This window comes from Geotrypetes seraphini, chromosome 8 (genome assembly GCF_902459505.1).
Source record: "Geotrypetes seraphini chromosome 8, aGeoSer1.1, whole genome shotgun sequence".
NCBI lineage: Eukaryota > Metazoa > Chordata > Amphibia > Gymnophiona > Dermophiidae > Geotrypetes > Geotrypetes seraphini.
In genome coordinates this window covers 118,739,386-118,766,331 of record NC_047091.1, presented here as the reverse complement: position 1 = coordinate 118,766,331, position 26,946 = coordinate 118,739,386, and the positions used below count along the sequence as shown (strand labels likewise).

Sequence of the window (26,946 nt, the reverse complement as noted above, 5' to 3'; positions counted from 1 at the left end):
TATATCTGAGATAAAGTCATGCTGAGAATCGGGAGAGTCATTTTAACAAGAACTTCTCAACAAGTCTGGAACGTTTAGGTCCACAAGTCAATGCAGTTATAGTTAAATATCCTCCGAGACAGGAGCTTGTGAGAATGTGTAAAAAAAAATCCTGATAACCAGCTTGTTATGACAACTCAAACTGTACACAAATAACAAGAGAAAGTAGCACTGAGATGTTCCCATTTTGTATTAGTTATAAAACGGATTAAAGACTAGCATGATATATATATAGGTAAAGGAGTCCAGACATGGGTCTACACTGCACACATCATACCAGCCTGATGCACTGTGAGGACTATATGCCCTGAAACATTACAATCAAGAGCAATATGATTCTCAAATTATTTTCTAATATATAAACTTTAGGGCTCCTTTTACGAAGGCGCATTAGGGCCTTAACGCGTGGAATAGCGCACGCTAAAATGCCGTGCTTGCTAGCCGCTACCGTCTCCTCTTGAGCAGGTGGTGGTTTTTTTGGCTAGCACGCACTATAATTCGATGCGTGCGCTAAAACCGCTAGCGAACCTTCGTAAAAAGCCCTTAATTTCATTGCAATATTTATTTATTTAAAAAAAATTATAAACCGCTTAAACTAAGCGGTGCACATAAAAACAAATGAATAATATAATACACTTCTCCCTCCGTATTCGCGGTTTCAATTATTCACGGTTCCCTTCCCCCAAATTATATTAGCTTACATAGAGAAATCGCCGATTTCCAGCGTGCACAGAAAAAATTGCCGATTCCCAGCATTTTCTTCATCGTGTTTTGCCTCTCCTACCATATTATTCACAGTTTCACCATATCCACAATGGCTTTTAATAGAAAACAGCGAATAACATATGAAAAAGTTATTCGTGGGTCTGTTAATCCCCTATCCCAGCGAATACGGAGGGAGAAGTGTAATATAATTTCCCTACTAATGCTATAAGTAAACCAGTACTTTTGCTGGAAAACAATCACTGCAGGTTCTTTTCACATAGGGGCCCTTTGACTAAGCTGCGCTAAACAGTGGCCAGTGCTGCCTTCAGCATGGGGTTTTCCCACGTGCTGAAGCCGCTTTTAGCACAGTGGTAAAATGGCGTAGTAGTTAAGAGCTGCAACCTCAAGGCTGTGGGTTCAAATCCTATGCTGCTCCTTGTGATCCAATAGTCTTGCCACTACAGATCAAATTAGGTCATACCCCAATTCCATCTGTAACCAGTACAAAAATACTAGGGGTAATTCTGGATACAAACTTATCACATCAGTCACAAATCTCAAGGGTCGTGAAAATCTCCTTTTTTTTAAACTGCGTTTGATTAGATCGATTCTCTCCTTGCTATTTCCAGAGGCTCTGAATAACCTAGTTCATTCCCTTGTTATCCAACAAATCAATTACTGTACTTCTTTTTAGGCAGGATTACGTCAGAAGGATATTCAAAGATTGCAGATAATCCAAAATACAGCTATCAAAGTTTTTAACCCCACCCTTTTGTTTATACCTTTAATATCTTATTTTTCTTTCATCATTGTAGTTCTCCCCTTCTTTTTCACTCGTACCCGTTTGTCCAGTCGTGTATGTCATTGTTTTTATCTAATCGTGTATGTTTATTTTGTTAAAGTTATGTTACATTATACTTACTTACAGTTTCTCTCTATTATAAACCGCCTAGAAGTCGCAAGATTGTTGGCGGTATATAAGAATAAAGTTATTATTATTATTATTATATTATCTGTTTCTGCCCTATTTTAAAATGTATAACCACCTTGAAATAAATGATAAGGTGGTAAATCAAATTTTAATAAACTTGAACTTGAACCTTCATAAATTCAATCACATATCATCATTCATAAAAAACGTTCATTGGCTCCCTGTATAATACCATATTGTGTATAAATTACTTTTTTAGTATAAATCTGTTTTTTATTAAAGAAGGTCAAACATACAAATGAAAAAGTACAGAGCTTATCACCCGCAGTCTGGTTGATGTGTACTGGAAACAAGTGGTTGATGGAGCACATCAGAGGCAAAAAAGGCAAATGAGTACAACAAAGAATACACGGTTGCACTAAAGGACGTACAGCAAATATATCCCAAGCCCCAAAACTCCCCCACCATCTCCCAACCCACCACTCCCCTTCCCCCCCCCAACAACAAGAACAGAGAAAGAGATTTTTTTTAAAAAAGGAAAATAAAAACCCCATCCAGTACATCCAAGGTGGGAGGACAGAACAGGCAATAAGCAGAAGCATAACATTCAGGGCCCTGGACTCTGATGAGCCCCAAAGAAACAGAAAATGAACCTCCAGAGGAAGAAAGAGAAAAGAGAAAGGAATAAAAAGTAAGAGGAGAAAGAAAGAAAAAAAAAAAAAAAAGTAGAGGGGGGGGGGGGCAGAGGCGGAGAAAAACCAGGAGGAGGCCACCCCAAGGCCATGAACTCCTTACCACTCAGGAATCAAATAGGCAAAGTATTAAGAATCAAACTGCAGGGCCGAGGGGACAGAGTAAATATAAGGACCCCATACCTGCAAAAAAAAACCTTCGATTGACGCAAAGAATAACGCACTCGACCCCTCTCAAGCAGCATCAGAGCATGCAAGCGGTTACACCAAGCACAATAAGAAGGAGCCCTATCCTAAACCCATTCCCCCAAAATAATCTTCTTAGCCACTAAGCCAGCCTTCCGCAAAAATAACCGACCCACCCCCGGGGGAAAATGAAAAGCCTCATATTTATCCAACAAAAACCCCGCCGGAGTAAGAGGTATAGAGCGGCCCAACAAAAGCTCCAAGTAATGAATCACCCGTCTCCAGAAGGCCCGGAACACAGAACAGCTCCAAAAGGCATGGAAAAAGGACTTAGGAGCACGGGAGCATTTCTCACATTGCGGCGATACTGCTAAACCCGAGTGAAAAAGTTGGACTCAGGTAAAATAAGCACGATGTAACACCTGAAACTGAATAAATTACTTTTTATTACATTCTAGGTACAGATGAGCCACCATATTTAACATGGTTGTTGAACCCCTATATAGAGAGCAGAAATCCGAGATCTAGAAATAAGCAATTGCTTATCATTCCATCGTACAATTTATACACGTAAGAGACACTACCTTCTCCATTAACGGTCCAAAATATTGGCACTTAAATCAATGATTTCTGTTGAAAAGTTTAAGGAAAATCTCAAAACCTCTCTCTTTTCTGATGTATATTCTCAGGTTTAACGGGTAGCGCTATTAGTGTCTTGAAAAACAGAAGAATATCCCTAGAGTTAATTTTTTCTTTGTTTGAATTGATTGTATCTTCCCCACCTTAAACCCTAATTTTATGTATTTAGTATGAGTTTTGTATATTATGTTGTTTTATTATGTTTTGAACATGTGTGTGGCTATTCTATATATTGTATTGCATTTCACTATGTTTTAGATTGTAAGCCGACTTGACGGTTCTCCCTAGGGCAGGATAGAAATTTTTAAATAAAACTTGGAACCCAGGGCAAGTCACTTAAGGGCAAATTCTATAAGAAGTGCCCAAAAGTTAGGCGCCTAATTAGGCACTGTTCAGCGCGATTCAAATACAATTGGATGCTGTTTAGTGAATCGCGCTGAGCGGCACCTATTTTGGAGGCACCCAATAGGCCAGCTCTAGGCACAACTAAAGGTTAGGCGCCCATGCGAGTGCTTAAGCACACTTAAGAGCGGCGATTCTGTAAGAAGGCGCCCAACACGTAGCCACGCCCACACCTAACATGCGATAGCGTCTATTTTTTTTTTTTGAAGGCTGCCTAAATTTTTGAAGGCGCCTTGTTACAGAATCGCGCTTTCTTGATAGGCGCCTATGTTTCAATCAGTGCTGATTAAAAAGCTTAATTGAGCTTGTTCTTCAATTTAGATAGGCGCCTATCTAGTTGGGCGCCTCCGAAATCGGTGCCTAACTTTAGGCGCTGGTTACAGAATTTGGGCCTTAATCCTCTACTGCCCCAGGTATATTAGATAGACTGTGAGCCCACTGGGACAGATAGGGAAAATACTTGAGTACCTGATTTGTAACCTGTTCTGAGCTCCTTTGGGAAGATAGGCTAAAAAGCTGAATAAATATATGGCCATGCATTAATTTCTCCATTAGTGTGTGACACATTTTCTATACGGTGAGGACTAGTGTGCTAACTATGCATTAGGACCACGGCGGAACGCGATCTAGGAGTGATCATTAGCGAGGACATGAAGGTTGCCAATCAAGTGGAGAAGGCCACCTCCAGGGCAAGACAAATGATGGGATGTATCCGCAGAGGTTTCGTCAGCAGGAGACCTGAAGTTATGATGCCGTTGTACAGAGCCATGGTGAGACCTCACTTGGAGTACTGTGTTCAGTTTTGGAGACCACACTACCGAAAGGACGTGCTGAGGATCGAGTCGGTTCAGCGAACGGCCACCAGGATGGTCTTAGGGCTCAAGGATCTCACGTATGAAGAAAGACTAAAGAAATTACGGCTGTACTCACTTGAGGAAAGAAGAGAACGGGGAGATATGATTGAAACGTATAAGTACATCACGGGACGCATCGAGTCAGAAGATGATATCTTCTGGCTCATGGGACCCTCGACCACCAGAGGGCATCCGCTGAAAGTCAGGGGAGGGAAGTTTCATGGCGACTTCAGGAAGTACTTCTTCACCGAGAGAGTGGTGGATCATTGGAACAGACTCCCACTCCAGGTGATAAAGGACAGCAGCGTGACGGATTTTAAGAGAAAATGGGATACTCACGTGGGATCTTTAAGGGAGTAAATTCAGGGGAGGGGATACTTGGAATGGGCAGACTTGGTGGGCCCTTTTCTGCCGCTTTTTTTTTCTATGTTTCTAATTGGTTAGCACGCAGCAATTAGCACAGTACATGCTTACTCCGTGCCCCCAGACACTCTCCCAGCTTTCCACATGTTAAATATTTATTTTTGAATGCATGGGACTACAGTGGGACACTTGAGCATACCCCGCAGTAGTGATTTTTAACCTGTGGTAAGCATGCGTCAGTGTTTACTGCATGCCATAAGTTTCATTAAAACACGGCATTTTCATCATGTCTAATAGAGCCTGGAAATTCTTTAGAATTACCTAAAGTATCCAAGCTAGAAATATGTAATAATTTAAATAATGAAAGACCATATTTTTACCTCCAAGCAAAATAGCTTCTACACACGTGGACCTCAACTAATGAAAACAAACTAAGAACCATAGAGCTTTTATAATGGCTGACCTTGAGCCACATTTGGAGTGATAGCTGATGTTATATCTCCATAGAGAGGCTAATTCCTAAGGAGCTTATCATCCCAAATTTACAGACTTCAATTCCTGCTAAACTTTTGTATCAAAAGCATTTATTTGGAGTAGGGTTGCCAGATTTCCTCTTTAAAAAAAAAGAGGCCCCCCCCACCCTGTTCCATTCCCCAGCTCTGCCCCATTCCACCCCCAACCAAACCTCCTGTCTCCTTTCACTGAGGTCTAGAGCGCCTCTGTGTATGTGTGGACATCAATGCGATGACATCACATGCATGCATGCGTGTATGATGTCATTGTGTTGACATCCAAGCATGCGCAGAGGGCCTCCAGACATGGTCCTAAGTTTCAGGGACTTCCAAAACCTGGACAAACTGCTGGGTTTTGGAAATCCCTCCGGCCACCCAGATAGTCCTCTAAAAAGAGGACATGTCTAGGTTTTCCCAAATGTCTGGTGGAACATTCTATTTACCATATAAACTACTATGCAAAATCATAATTGCATTATTTGCAATCACATTACACACATTAAAAAGAATGCAAAAAGTAGTTTCCCGCCCCCAGACTACCTTACAATCCCTGATGGTCTAGTGGTATAGTCAGGACATGAGTGATTCCCAGATGCTCTTGCCCATATCAGCACTGCTCTCAAAATGGCTGCCATGGCAGACATATTGAGAGCAAAGCCAGCAAGAGCAAGAATGACTAAGGATCACTTCTACCTTGACTACACCCCTAGACCACTGGGGATTGTAAGATAGGTCCAAGGGGTGCATCTACAGGTGGGTGGGGAGAGATACAACTTGTTTAGAGGGGAAGGGGTGGGCAAAGCACAAATTTTGGGCTTTCTTTGAAAACACATGGTCAGTTTTGGCCAAAACTGAAACTGGGCAGAACAAGGATTTTGGGCCCGCTTCAGCACCATAACTAAAACCGAAATCTGATTAGCCTCTAATATGCAAGTACTTATTTTGTACCTGGGGCAGCGGAGGGTTAAATGAATTCCCAAGTCCCAAGCAGCTGCAGTGGGAAATTAACCCAGCTCTTCTAGTTCTTAGGCCTACTCCACCACTCCTAGATATGCCAACTTACACCAGCTATTGACTTAAAATGCCTAAATTTTGGCAAGCTAATATGACTTTCCAGAACAGCTTAGGTGCACCTAAGTGCTGATATAGGATTGGCACCTACTTCTTGGTGCCAAGTTATAAAATTGCCCCATAGCTGCCCCGAAGGAATAACTTTCTGTCCACCCTGTGAATGACAAACTCCCTTCCCTAAGCAGTGTGGTATAATAGTAGTGAGCAGTTTAAAATCACTGTGGTTCTGGCATCAGACAGCCTCTCATCATAGGTCAGACATGAGGGGCTTAATGGAAGTGGTGCTGGAAAGACCCTATTCAGATGCCAGTGAAATAAAACAACCCCCCCCCCCCAAGAAGCCTATATTTTCATTTCTGACTAGCTCCCAAACCAGTGCTTAACAATTTTGAAAGCTCCTCTGTTTCACTCATCTCCCACCTCTATGAATATAAGAAAATCAGGAGCATCACCTTTCAAACGCCCACACAGGCAGCTCAATGATGAATGGAAAGCAAGAATACAACACAGCTAGTATCAAAGCCAGCTCAGGGCAGGAGAGTTTAACACGTGAATCTGTCCATAACTAAACGTGCACACCTCTTATTCCAAAGTGCTAAAATAGGTTTAATAACTAGAATGAAAATACAGGTGACCTCAGAACAAGGTCATCAAGGATGGCATAAATTCAGAATATAGGCAAGCTACTGCAGCGAGAGATCTAACTGGTTTTGATGCTGCTTTAAGAAGTCAGATTTCTGCATATAGCCTTTTCCAACCACTGGAAATATTAGGACCTCTAGCCTTGTTCACTGGAAAATCTCTCCCTTCATTCCAGACCAGATGTGGGTGTGGAACTGATCATGTGCACAGTCCATTGAACAGACAGGTTTTTTTAGCCTGTCTTCCAAAGTGTGGCTGGACATCCACGCAGGCATGGACTAAGAATGGGAAACTTGCAGTACTCAGAAACTCTAGGATGATCTCAGGGGAAATGAAGGGTAACTGGAATGCTAGAAAGTGACAACCTCAATCCCTCAGTCTAGCGGAACATTCCTCAGCACTAGCATTCCGGAACAGAGAAAGCTAGAGAACAGTTAGCATAATCCGCTGTAGTTTGCATTTGGAGCTGGTTTCAAAGTCATTTGTGAGAATGATTAGCGCTAAGCTGCAGCTTCCCTTCTCTGGCCTGCGAATGATGCACATTAAATCCAATCTCCAGCAGACATGGCAGAGCTCTGAAACCTTGGCAAGAGTGTGCATCTCGTAGCAGGGCACCATCACAGGCCTGGCCTTTACCAATTCAAGGACCCACACTCTTGATCTGTGCCTTTTCCATGAAAGGTCACTTAAATCATTCAAACCATACAAAGGCAATAGCTGCCTTCAACTAAACAATAACCCATTTTTATTCAGTGCCAGGCGCAGATAGCCCACACATCAGAACACTCTAGCCCCTCCCTGCTCCCCTGGCACAGCTAATACTGCCAAGCAAAAGTAGCAGATGCTAGGTGTCTCAGTTATCAGAGATGCCATGAGCAGGGTAAGAACATGGCAGTAGTCACTTCTATCAACTTCTATCTGAGTGCTGTTGTATCTGTTGGGCTGATGCTGGCTTGAGAGGGTCCAGGCTCCAGAGAGAGGAATTTGGGGACAGCTATAGGACACAGGGATCCTACCCCACATAACAGGCCATCTGGAGGTGTCTGAGAATGTGTATGAGTGGTGGGCAGTACACTGGCAATGCTTCTTCTCACTGAGGCCAGATTCCTGAGCCTGCATTTTAAGCTGATTAAGCCGATTTTTATAAGCAGGATATGAACTGAAGTTGCACAAAGCCCACATTAATTCTTCTCTGCAGCACCCTCTTGCTATTCCACACACAGCTCTGCCAATTTACCTCATTTCTGCCCTATAGCTTCTGCTCGTTCAGTACTGAGACTCCTCACATACCAGTGTACCTCACTCCTGCCTTGCAGCACCCCTTGCTATTCCAGTACAGAGACTCTCACACACAGTTCTGCTAGTACACATCACTCTTGGGTTAAATAAAAAATAATTCTTTTTTTCCCCTCAATCTTATTTAGGAGCCACAGCTAGAACAATGAAAACCTGCAAATTTTGCACAGCTGGGAGCCAAAACCAGGTAGACTGGGCTCAACAGTCCTTATCTGTGAACATGTATTGGGTAACCATGTAGCGAGTATGTGTTAGAGTGTATATGTGAAGGTTATACCTCATATCTATTTTAGAATAGATATGGTAATTTTCACTCAGATGGAAAGCTGGAGAGCCAGATTCAAATTCCACCCTCACCATCTTCTGTGGATCCCTCAGCAATCATTTAATCTCTGCTTTTTAAAATGTAAGATCCTTATTAAAAAAATAATTTTTCCCAGTGGGTGGTGGTGGAGGAGGGAAGCATGAAAGTTCTTTGGAGAACGAGCTTCATAACCACATAATTTATCTCACATATCACTTTATTATCCTCATGATATTGAGGCACCAGTTACAGGCAGCTGTGAAATCCCAAACTCCAATCAATATTCTCATAGAATAGTGACATAGAGCAATGGTCCCCAACCTTTTTTGCACCACGGACTGGTCTGATGCAAGACAATTTTTCCATAGACCCGAGGGGGGGGAAGGGATTCAAGCACATAATCAATGAAGTACATAATATATACCAGTAATTTAATTATTACATATATAATATAAATGTAATTATTACATTTCATATTATGCACTTTATTTCTATTATTAATACATTGTAATAAATACAATATATTAATACAACTCACTATAATGCAGAATCAGAGGGAGCCCTGAGCTTGTTTCCCTGTAACTAGATGGTCCCATCTGGGGGTGATGGGCGACAATGACACCCGAAGTGTGTTCCTTATGTCCAGTCTACTCCGAAATCTCATTTGGGTTGCTGTCACTGCAGAAAATCCCAGTTCATAAAGATAGGATGTTGGAAATGGAAGCAGGGTTTTCAATGCTTTTGTGGCCATCTCAGGATATTTCATCTTGACTTTAATCCAGAACGTATGGAGATTTGAAGTTATCTCAAACATACTTTTAAGGCCAACATCCTTTGCTATCCCAAGCATTTGATCCTCTTCTAGCACAAATTCACCTGACTTGTTCACAAATGGGTTGCAGATCCATTCCTTCCCAGTTCGGGGGTCTTTTGTGGTTGGTGATCATGCACCAGTTGGGAGAATGAAGGCCCAGGAACAGTTTCTTCCAAAATCCCTGCTAATGTTTGAAACATGTAAAAAAATCTCAATGTTCACTCATCATCCCTGTACTTCCAGTTTGGCTTTGAATGCAGCCAATTTATCTGCCAACTTGAAGACAGTTGTCTTTCTTCTCTGAAGTGACAGATTAGAAACATAGAAACATGACGGCAGATAAAAACCAAATGGCTCATCTAGTCTGCCCATCCACAACATAAGCTATCTCCTCCTCTCTCAAAAGAGATCCCACATGCCTGTCTCATATTATCTTGAATTTAGATACAGTCTTCATTTCAACACCTCCATCGAGAGACTATTCCATGCATCTACCACCTTTTCTATAAAGAAGTATTTTCTTTTATTTATTTATTCATTATTCAATTTTCTATACCGTTCTCCCAGGAGAGCTCAGAATGTTTTTTATTCAGCACTCAAGCATTTTCCCTGTCTGTCCGGGTGGGCTCACAATCTATCTAAAGTACCTGGGGCAATAGGGGGATTATGTGACTTGCCCAGGGTCACAAGGAGCAGCGTGGGTTTGAACCCACAACCCCAGGGTGCTGAGCCTGTAGTTTTAACCACTACGCCACACTCTCCCTTACATTACTCCTGAGCCTAACACCTCTTAACTTCATCCTATGCCCTCTCCTTCCGGAGTTTTCCTTTATTTGAAAAAGACTCACTTCCTGTACATTAACACCACGGAGCTATTTAAACATCTCTATCATATCCCCTCTCTCCCGTCTTTCCTCCAGAGTATACGTTACATTACATTAGTTTCTTTTATTCTGCCAATTCCTTGAGGTTCTAGGCAGATTACAAAAGGAAGAGATTCTGGTCATTTCCAGAAGATTACAGGGAAGCTATCGGTTGTAACATTTGGAGTCTGGTGATGGAGTGAGGATAATTGGTTGTATCAGGAGTTTGCCTTGACATATTTCTTCAACAACCTGGTTTTTATTTCCCTCCTGAAGGTTCTGTAGTTTGGTGTTGAAATCAGTAAATTGGAAATGTGATTGTCTACATATTAAGGTCTCTAAGTATGTCAAGTTTCAAGTTTATTGGCATTTGATGAATCGCTTATCGCAATATCTAAGCGATGTACATAGTAAAAGCCACCAGACGGTGGTTTAACATACAATTTAGGCAGGTTAGACATAAAACAAACAGTTTACTAATAATAGTATTAAAATTGACGAAAAAAGTCAAAGTAACTTAAATAAAGTTAAAAATTGTTAAAATCTAGACAGACATGAATTAGTAGGGAGGAGGGGGAAAAGTTACAATGTCGTTATTTGTTGAAATTTACATAAAAGGGAAAAAACAATAAGGAGGGAAGGGATTTAATAAAATTTTGTCAAATTATTATATGATGTAGGGAATTTTAGTATGTCATTTCATATATCAAATGCATCTTGAAATAGAAAAGTTTTTAACATTTTCTTAAATGATATAAGGTCTTTTTCGCTTCTAATAAAATTTGGTAGGGAATTCCATACAATTCCATACAATTTATGACAAGTACCACTAACCAATTTTGTAGCAGCCCTCTGGACCAACTCCATCCTCTTCATATCTTTTTGAAGGTGGGGGAATCTCCAAAATTGTGCACAATATTCCAAATGGGGCCTCACCAGAGACTTATACAATGGCATTATCACCTCCCTTTTCCTACTGGCTTTTTATGCACCCAAGCATCCTTCTGGCTTTGACCATCACCTTTTCTACCTGTTTTGCCACCCTAAGATTATCAGACACAATCACCCTCAAGTCTTGCTCTTCTTCCGCACACAGAAGTACTTCGCCTCCTATACTATACTGTTCTCCTGGATTTTTGCAGCCCAAGTGCATTTTATCTCAGCTGCCAATTCCCTGATCATTCTTCAAGCTTCGCTAGATCCTGCCTCATGTTATCTGCATCCTCTGGAGTGTCTACCCTATTATAGAGCTTGGTATCTATCATCCACAAAAAGACAAACTTTTCCAGACAGTCCTTCCACAATATCACTCACAAAGATGTTAAATTGAGCCGGTCCAAAGACAGATCCCTGTGGCACTCCACTAACAACATCCTTATCCTTTGAGCAAACTCCATTTACCACTGCCCTTTGTCTCTTTCCACTTAAGAACATAAGAATAGCCTTACTGGGTCAGACCAATGGTCCATCAAGCCCGGTAGCCCATAATCACGGTGGCCAATCCAGGTCACTAGTACCTGGCCAAAACCCAAGGAGTAGCAATATTCTATGCTACCAATCCAGGGCAAGCAGTGGCTTCCCCCATGTCTTTCTCAATAACAGACTATGGACTTTTCCTCTAGGAACTTGTCCAAAGCTTTCTTAAAACCAGCTACGCTATCCGCTCTTACCACATCCTTTGGCAACACGTTCCAGAGCTTAACTATTCTCTGAGTTAAAAAAAAATTTCCTCCTATTGGTTTTAAAAAAGTATTTCCGTGTAATTTCATCAAGTGTCCCCTAGTCTTTGTAATTTTTGACGGAGTGAAAAATCAATCCACTTGTACCCATTCTACTCCACTCAGGATTTTGTAGACTTCAATCATATCACCCCTCAGCTGTCTCTTTTACAAGCTGAAGAGCCCTAACCGTTAGTCTTTCCTCATACGAGAGGAATTCCATCCCCTTTATCATCTTGGTTGCTCTTCTTTGAACCTTTTCTAGCGCCACTATATCTTTCATGAGATAAGGAGACCAGAGGTCGCACCATGGAGTGATACAGGGGCATTATGACATTCTTAGTCTTGTTAACCATCCCTTTTTTAATAATTCCCAGCATCCTGTTTGCTTTTTTGGCAGCCAGCTTTTAATGCAGTTTGTCACTTTCGGGCCCATATCACATGCATTTAGTTTATTTATCAGTTACCTATGTGGCACCATGTCAAAAGCTTTGCTAAAGTCCAAGTACACTACATCTAGCACACCTCCCATATCCAGTCAAAGAAATCAATCAGATTCATCTGACAAGACTTGCCTCTCATAAAACCAAGACTTGCCTCGGGTCCTGCAGTCCATTCGATTCTAGAAATTTCACTATCCTCCGCTTAAGAAATGTTTCCATTAGTTTACTCACTATAAAGTCAGACTAACCGGCCTGTAATTCCTAATCTCTTGTGCAGAGGGACTATATCCACCCTTCTCCAGTCCTCTGGGAAAAACACCGGAGTCTAAGGAAGCATTAAAAAGATGAGATAACGGAGAAACCAGAACCTCTCCAAGTTCCTTGAGTACTCTCGGATGTATCCCATCAGACCCCATTGCTTTGTCTACTTTTCATTTAGCTAGTTGCTCACAAACACAGTCTTCTGAGAATCTCTCCCAGTCTACTACACATCCATTCCCATTTGTGATCATTTTTTTGCAGGATTGAGATAATAGAGCTGGTTGAATATGTCACACAAGTAAGCAAGTTTTGCAACCCATTCTGTGCTACTGAAATGTGTTGTCAGTGGTGACTTGAGCTTGGAGCACATGAATCACCTGTTGCAATTAATTGTAATTTAAGTAGGACTCTTGGTATTTTCTTTTGCAATTAATCTGTAATTTAAGTAGGACTCTTGGTATTTTCTTTTAAATGCAGCTCTCTTTTTGTTGGCAGTCTTGGAGTCTTCTGCTGTGTCATCATTGGGTCTTTCCCTTTTTTCAAAGAAGCTCTCCAGTAACGTTTGTTTTTACTCATTTTTGCTAAGGTTAGCTTGTGGGCTTACCGACAAAAAGTGCAACTGAGACAAGTGAAGGAAAGAGGCAGACGGAAGTGGTCACTTTTCAAAATAAAATACTTTGCAAACTAACGGAAATAAAATACAATTTTTTTTCTTTCTGTGCAGCCCAGTTTGGCACAGCCTATGGCCCGGTACTGGTCTGCGTCCCTTTGGTTGAGAACCTCTGGCATAGAGAATACACAACGGTTGGGTGTTAAGTCAAGGTCAAGAATTACAGGAAGGAGCATGGTTGAGTTGCTGACAAAATAAATTCCAGCACTGTCTGCCCAGTCATTAGCTATCTTTTCACAGTCACACAAGAATATATAATACCATACGTTCTAAATATATTTATTTAATTCAATTTATAACCCGTCCTCCCCAAGGAGCCCAGAATGGGTTACATGGTATACTCACATTTACTTCTGTTATGAACACCAAGATGTCTGTCTACATATATAAATGCCAAATGCTGATCAATGAAAAAGTCTTGGCTTCTATAGGACATGATCATGTGGATTTCGTTACACAGAAATCCAAACTGGAATTGGTTTTCCTTTTCCTTTCTTCTGACATTCTCATCATCCCTAAGGGCCCATGTGGGTCCCTCTGGCTAACCTTGACTATTAGCAGTAAGGTCACTGGGACTGCAGAGTCCTCTTCCCAGTCTACTGCTCATTCATCCCTGTGAAAACACTTTAATACAGATCACCCCCATTCTCCAGCACCAGGACAGAACAAATTACACTTCCCATGTGGGCTGAGCCGGCTGATAACGGCAAGACAGGAAAATTAGGCCATTCATCAGTCTTAGGATGCAGCACGCCAGAGACTAAACACAAACTTAATGTTTAAATGCACCTCTATCCATCAGTACATCCCATGGTCAACCCTCTGACAACTACAATATCTGCCTGTACACACACCCAGATATTTGCAAATATACAATTCCTCATTCATCCATGTACTCAAATCATATACACAATTGGGATGTTAGGATTATTTGTAGTCAAGACTAATAAACTAAAAAGTGTAACTTTAACCCTTTCAGGACCAAGGGACATATTTGTCCCATAACTTTAAAATCCTATAAATTTTGATTGGGATAGTCTACAGTTCTAAATTTGATATGTACGGATTCCATATGATACTGCCTTTATGTAAACAAACTGGTTCCGACATTCATTCATTAGCGTCGTTGCCAGATTGACGAGAAGATTCACTTGCCACACTGTCCATAAGCCAGAAGTTTGATTTTTTTTTAAAAAATAATGATATTTCACAAAAAAAAAATCAATTTTTTGGCATCTGCAAGCCCTTTTTACCATAAAAATGTCGTCAAAACCACAAAAATTGGCCTACGATCCTTATGGTCCTGAAAGGGTTAAGAAAGCAAACGTGCCTTCTAGCACTGGTAGAATTGGCTAGCGGAAGGCTTTTCCTGCATCCCCAGCCCTATAATACATTTTGCCTCCCCCCCCAGACCCATCAGCTAGACTTTGCCTATCTGTGCCCAAAGACTTTGGAATCAGACCAAAAATGAGAAACTTACAAAAGAAATATGGGTTTTGGTCCATGAAGTGGAGGGATCATATGAAACCCCACTACTACTACTCATCATTTCTATAGCGCTACTAGACATACGCAGCACTGTACATCAGAACGTAGAAGAGACAGTCCCTGCTCAAAAGAGCTTATAATCTAGTCAAGACAAACAAACTAGACAAGAAGGCGAAGAACAAATGCACCCATTAAAAGGATCTGTCAACTATCTAATGGATGGGAAACATGAACTCAACACTGTGTAAGTGGCCTGACCCTATGGAACAAACTCGTATTCCTCACCCGGGTTCATGGGTCAGACTCAGATGTATTGGACGCCGTAAGCTATTCAGGCCACCAAGAATCAAAACATATACCCTTGACTAGAACAGCATTTCCTACTCCCCCCCCCCCCACCACCACCATGTGTTTGTGTGTCCAATGTTGCTCTAACACAGCGCCCCTATTTGCCTTTCTGTGTGTTTGGGTTAGCCTGGCCAAAAATTAAAAATGAAATATCACACCATTGCCTGCTTTCCCTTCTGTACCCAGTAGTATCCTGATACAGCATCCCTTGCTACGCTTATCTGTGTCCACAGTACCCGTGTCCTCTGGCTGCCTCCTTCTTGTCTTCCCCAACTGTGCCCTGGCATAGCATCCTCCACTCACACGCTGCTAGGCAAAGCATCCCCTACCTCCAACTCCTCCAGAGTGTCCCCATGACCCTAGCTCAGCACCTTTGGAACACACATTGCTCAGCAAAGCATCCCCTACCCTCCTCCCCCCCCTCTACTATGTATGCCTAGTACTATCCTGGCACAGCACCTCTACTCCCAGCACGTGTACCCAGCACCCCTGTGTACGCACTGCCCTGGGACAGCATCCTTTATCAGTGTGTGTGCGTGCCCAGTACTGCCCTGACAAAGTACCTCTGATCCTCAAGAATGCGCACAATTTGAAAGTTTATTTCTACTCGATACCCTGCTTTTCCACAAACATTATCTAAGCGGTGTACAATCCAGGAGAAATAACAAATATAAATCAAAGAACATCAGGTGATGATGGGACAGCAGACAGAACATTTCACAGGAGTGGAGTGGAGGCGTGGCCTAGTGGTTAGAGCTGCTGCCTCAACAACTCTTCCTTGTGATCACATGAGCAAGTCACCTAACCCTCTCTTGCCCCGGGTACCATAATTAGATTGCGAGTCCACCAGGACAGATAGGGAAAATACTTAAGAGTACCTGACAGAAAAAAAAATGGCATCCCACCCTGAACTTCTCCAAGATAGGGCAGTGAATCAAATGCCAACAAATGCAAACATTCCATTTAAAAAGGATAAAATACATAAACAAATCTACTCAGCATCCCATATGTATGTCTTGTTCTGGAACAGAATCCCCTCCCCCATGTGTGTGCCCAGTACTGGCATAGCACTTCCAATCCCTATGCATGTGCAGCCAACACAGCACCCCATGTGAATGCAATGCCCTGGTACGACATTCCCTACCTGTCCCTTGGATTTGACACAGCATCCTTTGCCTCTGCCATGTTTCTCCAGCCTGCCCTGGCACCGCATCCTCTCTACCTGCCCATTCTCCCCGAGTATGTGGGTCTGGGTTGGGCACATCATCCCATGCTGCCTCTTCTCCCTTCCATATGTGCCCTCAGCACCATCCGGGCACAGCATTCGCTTTTGTTTCACCCTGCACCTCTTGCACATGCACTGCCCAGGGAAAGCAGGAGCCCCGGTCTCCCCTCCCCCACCCCCCCCCACTGCATGTGTACCCGGCATCTCCCGGCACAGCGTCCCCATCACCTTACCCAGGACTCCGGCGGGGGCCTCCTGCCGCTCCCCGTCCAGTTGGCTCGGCTTCTGCCTTTGGCCATCCGGGCCGGTCTCGGGCATCCTGCGGCGCTGTGCGGGGCTCCGGGAGCCGCAGGAGCCCGAGAGAAGGCACAAAGACAGGAAGCGAGAGGCTGAGGCTGGGCCGGCGGCGGCGCTGCTGCTGCTGCTGCTGCCTTTAATTCTCTGCTGCACAGCCCCTCCCGCACTGCCCCAGCCGCAAACTCCAAGAGACGCCGAAAGGCTCCAAGATCCGGGGCAGACAACGACCACATCTGGGGGGGGGGGAGGGGGAGGTCAGAAACACAACCGGGCAGCTGCCTTGCGATTTTACTTCCGTATCGGGCAATTTCTGTTCGGGGAGACACTTTCCTGAGGCCCCTAATCAGCCAAAGTAGGTGTTCATTCCAAAGCGCCCCCCCCCCCCATCTATATTCTGACGCAAGGTTCCCCCGTGCTTGGTTTGGAAAACTTGATTCACGTGGGGTTAAATTAACGCGTCTGTTTAGGGAAAATAAACTAGAAAAGTTTAGCCTGCTAGTTACACACGTGGGGGAGGGGAACCTGTTGAAAATGCAGACGAATTTTGCGCATTATGAAACCCTGAGCATCGTTTTAAGAGTGGCTGTCGTGGGTTAATTCTGTTTTTCACCTGCGTGCGTTAGTTGGGCAATTTGTGCGCGCAAATCATCGGGCAAAGAAAGTTTCCTAGCAAATCCTAACTGTACCTGAATAGAACCCACTTTGAACTACTGCCGGAAAGGTGGGAGCTGAATACTTGCATTAATTGAAATAAAGGGAGTGAACAGGGATGTTGGTTTCCTCCTCCTGCAGCTATAAATACTGCTGTTTGTCTCCTTCAGGTTTCTCCCTCTACACGCAGAGACTTGTTGTACCTGAATCACCAAGACTGCCCTGTGGCCCTGAGCAAGAAGTGGAAGATGAATAAACGTCCTCATTTGGAACATGTAACTTTCACTTGTGCGTTTAGGTAGCTTCAGTTATAACTGAGCTAGTTACTACATTGAGTTGGATTTGTTTTTATTCATTTTACACACATTGTAGACAATACCTGAAACCTGCCCAGTGTATAGGGGCCAAAAAAAAGGAAACAAGATGGCAGGTATTAGAAGGGACGGTAAACAAGACTAAGAACATTATAATGTATCTGTGTATCTCTCCTTGGCGCGGCCTCACCTTGAGTATTGTGTTCGATTCTGGTCACCTTATCTCAAAAAAGATGTAGCAGAACTAAAAAAAAAGGTTCAAAGAAGAGTGACTAAGATGATAAAGAGGATGGAGCTCCTCTCATGAGGAAAGAATAAAGAGGTTAGGGTTCTTCAGCTTGAAAAGAGATGACTGAGGAGAGATATGGCTGAGGGGTGTAAAATGGATACAAGTAGATAGATTTTTTTACTCCATCAAAAATTACAAAGACTAGGGAACACTCGATGAAGTTACAGGGCGATATCTTTAAGCCAATAGGAGGAAATATTTTTTTCCACTCAGAGAATAGTTAAGCTGTGGAACGTATTGCTATTAGATGTGGTAAAAGTGATTAACATAGCTGGGTTTAAAAAAAAGGTTTGCACAAGTTCCTGGAGGAAAAGTCCATAGTCTGCTATTGAGACAGACATGGGGGGAAGCCACTGCTTGCCCTGGATCAGTAGTATGGAATGTTGCTACTATTTGGGTTTATGCCAGGTACTTGTGATCTGGATTGGCCACCTTGATGACAGGATACTGGGGCTGGATGGACCATTGGTCTGACCCAATAAGGCTATTCTTCTCGTATGTTCTTATGTTCAGTACAGAAGCTAAGAAAAAAGAGTTCAGAATTATCCCCTTTCCTTTTCCCATTTCCTTCAAGACACCTTGAAATTCCTTCATTTTCTGCAACAGTTTGTATTTTTGGTAACACATGCCAATGTGTCATAGCACAGAAGTTTCTTGAATTTAGAATTGTATAGTAATTCTGGATCTTGAAAGTCCACAGAGGCTCTCCTCCATCAGAAACATCTTGCTGATGTGTTGAATAAGTAAAGGATGTTCACCTTATGGCTTCCTTGATTTTGAATTCTTTTTTGGCTCGAGGTCCCTCACAGACTGCATGCGTGGCTGAAAGGAACTCGGCTGAATCTGCGATTTTCTGTTCTATGTAGTATTGGTGAAAGATGCTGAGCAAAAGTGACAGATATGGAATGGACGAATGAACGGGAGAGCTGTGGAGCGTGAGTCATATGTCCGTTAGATCTCCAAGGACACTGCCGTGTATCTGCAGTGTTGCACTGGGTATTATACGTGAGATGTGGTGTCATAATGCTTTCTCTCCATTCACACAGGAGCTACACTTCTAATAATTTTGCTTCCCCCCCCCCCCCCCGATAAAGCACTTTTTTGTGCAGTTAAATGGGACTCAGTGTATGCTGATAGTGTGTGTGTGTGTTTGGGAGGTGGGGGAAGCACATCAGTAAATACCTTTGCTGTAGTTTACAATGGCTGAATTTTGTGTTTTCTGCACTGTGACCTTTAGGTGGATTTTTTCCCCCCCAGCTTCATTGGAATATTTGAAATTGCAAGACCTTCAAAAAGAATCATAAATACATGTGTGCTTAAAATGCCTGTTTCCTGAATAATTCTGGAACACTGGATATGGGGCTGCAAGGACGTACTCAGCTGACTGGGTTTAATTCTGTATGCAGATGGGAGAAGAGGAAAGTCAGTGCAGGCTCTGTCCTGCTCTGTGGTTGGTAAGAACTGCAGAGTGCTGCAGTGGTAAAATCCTTAGTATCCTCTGCTCCTGCCCTCCCTCGTTTCTCCCTCGTACACACACGATCTCTGCCATGCTACACCAGACACTAGAAGCCTACTGGAATCTATGGGCCAGGTCTGCCACCTTCTGCAGAACTAGAGGACAAAATAATACAGGCAGCCTAAAAAAAAATTTATGGTTCACAGATAAGAGCCGTTTGAAAGAGAATGAACGAGGCCAAAAACAAAACAAAACACTGGCACCTGTAATATAATAATGGTGTTGAGAATTGCATGCGTTTAGTACTATATTAGCCTCTTTTCAATTTTGCTTAAATATGAAATGGAACTTTGAAATCACTTTCTCTGTTTTGCTCCAGCATATGAACGTCTCTTTGGTTTCGTTCTGCTGTATCTCATTGCAAATACTGGAGTGAGCTGCTGGTAAGACTTTCCTGCCCTTGGACTGTGCTGCTAGGCTGATGAATAAGACCCCCGCATGTAGCTAACTGCAGCTCTATGGTCACAAACTATTTCACACAAAAATTCAGCAGCTCTGACTTTGTTGTTTTTTCTTTGGGGGGGGGGAGGGGGCTCATTAGGAGTCACAACACAATAAAATCTGCATAAAACATATTAGGGGTAATTTTAAAATGGGGAAGCAAAATTATTAGATGTGTAGCTCCTATGTGAATGGAGAGAAAGCATTATGACACCACATCTCACGTATAATACCCAGTGCAACTCTGCAGATACACAATAGTATCCTTGGAGATCTAACTGACTCACATTCATTCGTCCATTCCATATCTGTCACTTTTGCTCAGCATCTTTCACCAATACTACATAGAACAGAAAATCACAGATTCAGCCGAGTTCCTTTCAGCCACGCATGCAGTCTGTGAGGGACCTTGAGTCAAAAGAATTCAAAATCAAGGAAGCCATAAGGTGAACATCCTTTACTTATTCAACACGTCAGCAAGACATTGGTGATGGGAGATAGCTATAGGGGTAGAGCTTCTGAGGACTTTCAAGATCCAGAATTACTATACAATTTGAAATTCAAGAAACTTCTGTGCTATGATAAATTGGCATGTGTTACCAAAATAATGCAAATCATTGCAGAAAATGAAGGCATTTCAAGGTATCCTGAAGGAAATGGGAAAAGGAAGGGGAATAATTCTGAACTCTTTCTTCTTAGCTTCTGTACTGAACATAAGGGTTAGGTGTCTAGACACAATGCACTGAGTATAAATTCTATAATTACATCTGAGCACCCATGTTCCTTTATTGCAGTGATTCTCAAACCTGGTCCAGGAGGCAGGTTTCCAGGATATCTACAAAATTCATGAGAGATACATTTATATACATTGCCTCCACTGCATGCAAATCTATCTAATAAATAATCATTGGGGATATCCTGACAACCTGATTGGCTGGGATGGCTCCAGGACCAGGTCAGGGAACTGTTATATTGAATACTAGTGTAAATTGGCATCTATGTGCCTAAAGTTAAGCCCAAAAACAAAGAAAGGTACTGCAGACAAATGTACAGGATACAGACAAATTTTTATTTAGAACTAACAGATTGTTTCATACAAATGAACCACTATTTACAGAATATGAGACCCAACACAGTCCATGTTTTGATCAACACGTCTTTTTCAGGGGGCCCATGGGATGGTGGTTACCAAACACATGCAATAAAAAATGGCTGATCTGTATACTGTGTGCTGTGTGCTTTGGTGGAGATATGCTGCCAAGAAGAAAACTAAAGTAGTAAGGGCCCACCCACTTGTGCTATGTTAATAGCAGGTATAAATGCCCAAAGTAAGACTTTAGTGCATAATAGGCCTACCGTATATATCCGAATTTAGGACGCCATGCTCCTGCATGCCTGTGCACCACAAGCCCCGTGCCCGGAAGGAGGTGCGCAGTCCTGCCCATACACTGCTGGACCACCAGGGATAACAGAAAAGGTACGCAGGGGGAGGGAGGTAAAAAAAAATTTATTTGTATCGGCCGGGATGGGAGACAGGAGGGATCTCTCCAGTCCCGGCCTACCACTAGACCACCAGAGGTGGAAGAGGAGGTGGGACAGGGTGCAGAGCCTGGCAGGGAGGGGGGACAGGGTGCAGTGCAGAGTCTGGGAAGTAGTGAGGGGGCCTGGCTGCATAGCCTGGCAGGGAGCTGGCTGCATAGCCTGGTAGGGCAGGGAGGGAAGGGGGCTAGGTGCAGAGCCTGGTAAGGAAGGGGGCTGGGTGCAGAGCTTTGCAGGGAAGGGGGCTGGGTGCAGAGACTGGCAGGGGAGGGCGTGAGGGAGAGGACACTGGGTGCAGATCCTGGCAGGGCATGGCACTTAAATATTAAGCCCCCGTCTTATATTTGAGTCAACCAGTTTTCCTCCTTTTGAGGGGGAAATGGGAGTCTCAACTTATATTTGGATCGACTTATATTCAAGTATATATGGTACTTACCTACATGTACAATCCTTTGCATGTATGCACTAAACTTCAAATGCTATATAAGTAGCCAAAAGTTAGGCATCAAATATAGAGCCCTGATCCCAGATTCATGTGCAAAGTAATTAGCTAATGAGCTGTTTCTAATTTAATAATTGTGTTAACAAGCACTTAATTGGCACTATTTATGATTTGCATGTGGATCTGGCTATGCACTAGTGCACATCTAAATTGGCTCTTGCACAACTCAAGAGGGGTGTGGTCATGGGTGGGGCATGGGGGTGTGGTCATGGGAGGGGCATGGGCAGGTCAGAGGTATTCACAAGATTTAGGCACAGTGTTATGGGATCCTTGTGGAATGGGTGCTAGAATTTACGCCAGGTTTTAGCAGGTCTACGTCCTCACGACCAAAGCTGAGCAAGGGAATCCATGCTAGGCACTATTCTATAAAGAGTATTCATCCTGGAGTACCCTTTGTAGAACTGAGCTGAGCATGGATTTTTCCTGGCGCCTAAATTTTGGCCCTATTCACTGAATCCAGCCCTAAGCAAGCTTTGCACATGTTACAGAGCAGTTTAATGCCAAACTTGCACTTAAGTTAGTTTAGCAGAGTTTATAAAAAGTTTGGATCATTTCCTAAAAGAGAAGTCCATAGGCCATTATTGAGATGGCTTGGGGACATCCACTGCTTATTCCTAAGATAAGCAGCATAAAATCTGTTTTACTACTTGGGACCTGGGTTGGTCACTTCTGGAAACAGGATACTGGGCTCGATGGACCTTTGGTCTGTCCCAGTATGGCAATTCTTATGTTCTTATGATATAAATGCTAACACTCAGGGCCAGCTCAACCTACGGACCAGGTGAGGTGCTGGTGATAAACAGCACCAAAATCCAAGTCCAGTCTATCGTCAAACCAAGAGGGATAAATACCAAACTGACATTTGTCAGCATTTATCATCAGTGCCCTAAGCCAGTGCCTCTCATGGTCCAGCAGTAGGGGGAGGCTCGAAAGAGAGGAGGAGATAATGGATTATAGGTGGTGGGGATGAGAGAGATACCAGATTAGGTGGTGGAGGGTTACCAATGCAAAAGTTGTCTCTTGAAACGGCCCTGTTAGCACTCTATAATTTTAATGTGCAAATGCTAAAGTTAAGGATCAACTAAAATAATAAAAACAACATTGAAGAGCTATGCAAAAAAATAAATTGTATATGCTATTTATTTTTTTAATGTTGTCCCCAACAGAAACATAGAAAAGCATTTTTCATTTACTAGCAACATTTAGAGAACCAGGGTGATTTGTTATGTGCTGATAGCTGGGTATCAGTTAGGCAGGAATCGAAACAATGTTCTAAAACTTGAAAGAAAGTCCAGGGCCAGAAGTCAGGCTGATATGTACATAAGAATTTCCGCATCAGTGGTCTATCGCGCCCAGTAGTCCGCTCATGCGGGGGCCCTCAGGTCAAAGACCAGAGCCCTAACTGAGATTAACCCTACCTGCGTACATTCCGGTTCAGCAGGAACTTGTCCAACCTTGTCTTGAATCCCTGGAGGGTGTTTTCCCCTATAACAGCCTCCGGAAGAGCGTTCCAGTTTTCCACCACTCTCTGGGTGAAGAAGAACTTCCTTACGTTTGTATAGAATCTACCCTTTTTAACTTTAGAGAGTGCCCTCTCATTCTTCCTACCTTGGAGAGGGTGAACAACCTGTCTTTATCTCCTAAGTCTATTCCCTTCAGTATCTTGAATGTTTCTATCATATGCCCTCTCAGTCTCCTCTTTTCAAGGGAGAAGAGGCCTAGTTTATCTAATCTCTCGCTGTACGGCAACTCCTCCAGCTCCTAACCATTTTAGTTGCTCTTCTCTGGACTTTTTCGAGCAGTACCGTGCCCTTCATCATGTACGGCGACCAGTGCTGGACGCAGTATTCCAGGTGAGGGCGTACCATGGCCCGGTACAGAGGCATGATAACCTTCTCTGATCTGTTCGTGATCCCCTTCTTAATCATTCCTAGCATTCTGTTTGCCCTCTTCACTGCCGCTGCGCATTGCGCGGACAGCTTCATCGACATGTCGACCAGTACTCCCAAGTCTCTTTCCTAGGGGGTCTCTCCAAGTACCACCCCGGACATCCTGTATTCGTGTTTAACAGGGGTGCCCAATAGATCGATTGTGATCGACTGGTAGATCACCAAAGCAAAGTGAGTCGATCGCGGAGCCCATCCCAGGCTCCGTGATAGACTCACTTTGCCTTGGCAATCTATCGGGCCGATCAGCCTTCCTCTCCCCAACTTCAATTCTGCCATCGGAGAGTAAGTTCTGGCCAGCCAATCGCTGCCTGGCTGGGCCGGAACTTCCTCTCTGATGGCAGAATTGACATCGGGGAGAGGAATGCTGGTTGGCCCAATGCAGGGAAGCAGGGAGAGCTTGGGGCAGCGGCGGCTTTGGGGTCTGTTATCCAATGGTGGCAGCTTGGGGGCCTGTTCCCCGATGGCAGTGACAGTGGCTTGGGGGAGGGCAGGGAGAAAGAAAGAAAGAAAGGGGGCAGGCAGGGAGGCAAAAGGAAAGAAGGGAAACAGAAAAAAAGAAAGGGGGCATGAAAAGAGAAAAAAAAGAAAGGGAGGCAGGGAGAGAGGAAGAAAAAGTTGGGGGAGGGATTGAGGTCTGGAGGAGAGGAAGCATAAAGGCTGAAAGAAGGGAAGAAAGATTGGATGCACAGTCAGAAGAAGAAAGTGCAACCAGAGACTGTGAAATCACCAAACAACAAAGGTAGGAAAAATGATTTTATTTTAAATTTAGTGATCAAAATGTGTCTGAATTTATATCTGCTGTCTATATTTTACACTATGGTCCCCTTTTACTAAACCGCAATAGCGTTTTTTTGGCGCAGGGAGCCTATGAGCGTCGAGAGCAGCGCTGGGCATTCAGCGCAGCTCCCTGCACTAAAAACTTCTATTATGGTTTAGTAAAAAGGGAGGGGGTATTTGTCTATTTTTGTATGGTTGTTACTGAGGTGACAGTGCATAGAGTCATCTGTCTTGACCTCTTTGAAAAAACCCCGGAATAGGAATGATAATTAACATTTTCTATGCGTACAGTGTGCTTTCTGGTTTTTTTTAAATTTTATTGTTGGTAGATCATTTTGACTTGGTCATTTTAAAAGTAGCTCGCAAGCCCAAAAAGTGTGGGCACCCCTGATGTATAAGATTTTTGCTACCAACATGCATCACCTTACACTTATCCACGTTAAACCTCATTTGCCATGTCACAGCCCATTTCTCGAGTGTATTTATGTCCTGTTGCAGGTCTTTGCAATCTTTCTGCGTCTTCACTACGCTGAATAGCTTTGTATCGTCTGCAAATTTGATCACCTTGCTCGCTGTACCAATTTCTAGGTCGTTTATAAATATGTTGAAAAGCACGGGTCCAAGCACCGAACCCTGCGGCAGTTCGCTCGTGACGCTTTTCCAGTTCGAGTATTGTCCATTTACCCCCACTCTCTATTTCCTATCCGCCAACCAGTTTTTATCCACATGAGTATGTCACCCTCGATTCCATGGCTCGCAATTTTTTGTAGTACATACATCAGCATTCACTGCACCTGCAGAATCTGTTTTCAAAGACCCATTGCCTCTTTTTTTTTTTTAACCTCCCATCCTGTGCTGCCACTAATGGGAAAGGTTTAGAGGCTTGTAGACTAAGCATTTTCCCATAAGCACAAAATAAAAAGGAAAACCTTATTGCGTTAGATCCAAAAGAGGAAATAACTGTTTATATAAGGATGCCTTTGAGACATAATCCTCACTGGATTTTCTCTTGTCCCTGCAAATTGCAGAAATTTCCGGTTCCTTTGTTCCAGGCCTTGAGAAATTAAATACTTTTAGGGGTTCTTTTATCAAGCCGCACTAGCGGGGTTAGCGCGTCGGACATTTCATCACACGCTAACCCCCACGGCCGGCTAAAAAACTAACGCCTGCTCAATGCAGGCGTAAGCGGCTAGCGCTGCAGGCGGTTTAATGTGTGGTATTACGTGCGTTAAACCCCTACCGCAGCTTGATAAAAAGACCCCTTAGTTTCCTGTTTTATTAATTTTTATTTTTAAAATTCCAACCCTCCCATTGTTCTTACCTTTCATGTTCTCTTTACTATGCTTATTGTAGTTCCCCCCACTTCCCTTATGTATAAGTCTGTAATGTCCATGTGTTTGTTGTAGTTAATAATTGAGACCCCGTTTTTTAATTGTAAATCGCTTTGAATTTATGATATTGCATACATCAAAATTTTAATAAAACTTGAAACTTGATATAATCTTTTGGGGAAGAACAGAGATGGTCAAAAAGATGGAGGAGCACCTCTCTATATAAAGACTGATATCCAAGCAACTGAAATGCAGGGGACCTGGGGAGAGGAAGAAGAGATATGGATCACTCTGAAAAGAGAAGATGAAACTTCTATCTACGTGGGTGTAGTCTACAGACCTCTGACTCAATCGCAGCAAATTAATAAAGATCTGATTTCAGATAACCAAAAGTTTTGAAAGAAAGAGGAGGTGCTGCTGTTGGGTGATTTCAATCTGCTGGATGCAGACTGGAAAGTCCCATCTGCGGAACTGGAAAGAAGTAGGGAGATTGTGGATGCCTTTCAAGAGGCTCTGCTCAGACAAATGGTGACAGAACCCACGAAGGAAAAAGCAATACTGGATCTGGTCCTCACAAAAGAGGAGAATAGCAATCATCAAATGGTTTGGTTTGATATAACAGCTAAAGTGGAGGGCAGCCACACAAAATGCAAAGTCCTAGATTTCAAACGTACGGACTTTAGTAAAATGGGAGAGTACCTGAAGAAAGAGCTGTTAAGATGGGAGGACATAAGAGAAGTAGAAAAACAATGGTCTAAACTGAAAGGAGCAATAAAAATGGCCACTGACCTTTATGTGAAAAAAATAAATAAAAACAAGAGAAAAATTAGTGACGAAGAAAATAAAGACAAAAGTGTTGGCATTTGTGATTTTT

The 26,946-nt window shown here is 43.0% G+C and overlaps 1 protein-coding gene across 2 annotated transcripts in view; it reads right to left on the bottom strand.

The window, feature by feature from the left end:
- The window catches only part of ANO8 (anoctamin 8), a 53,425-nt gene extending 36,282 nt beyond the window's left edge, over nt 1–17,143 (bottom strand). Inside the window, exon 1 of one of the 2 annotated variants that reach the window (XM_033956328.1) lies at nt 16,700–17,143. In XM_033956328.1, coding sequence (XP_033812219.1) covers nt 16,700–16,784 — 85 coding nt within the window. In that variant the 5' untranslated portion in view covers nt 16,785–17,143. The remainder of the gene's footprint in view (nt 1–16,699) is intronic. The other variant, XM_033956329.1, reaches the window with a different exon arrangement.
- Nucleotides 17,144–26,946: the final 9,803 nt, after the last annotated feature.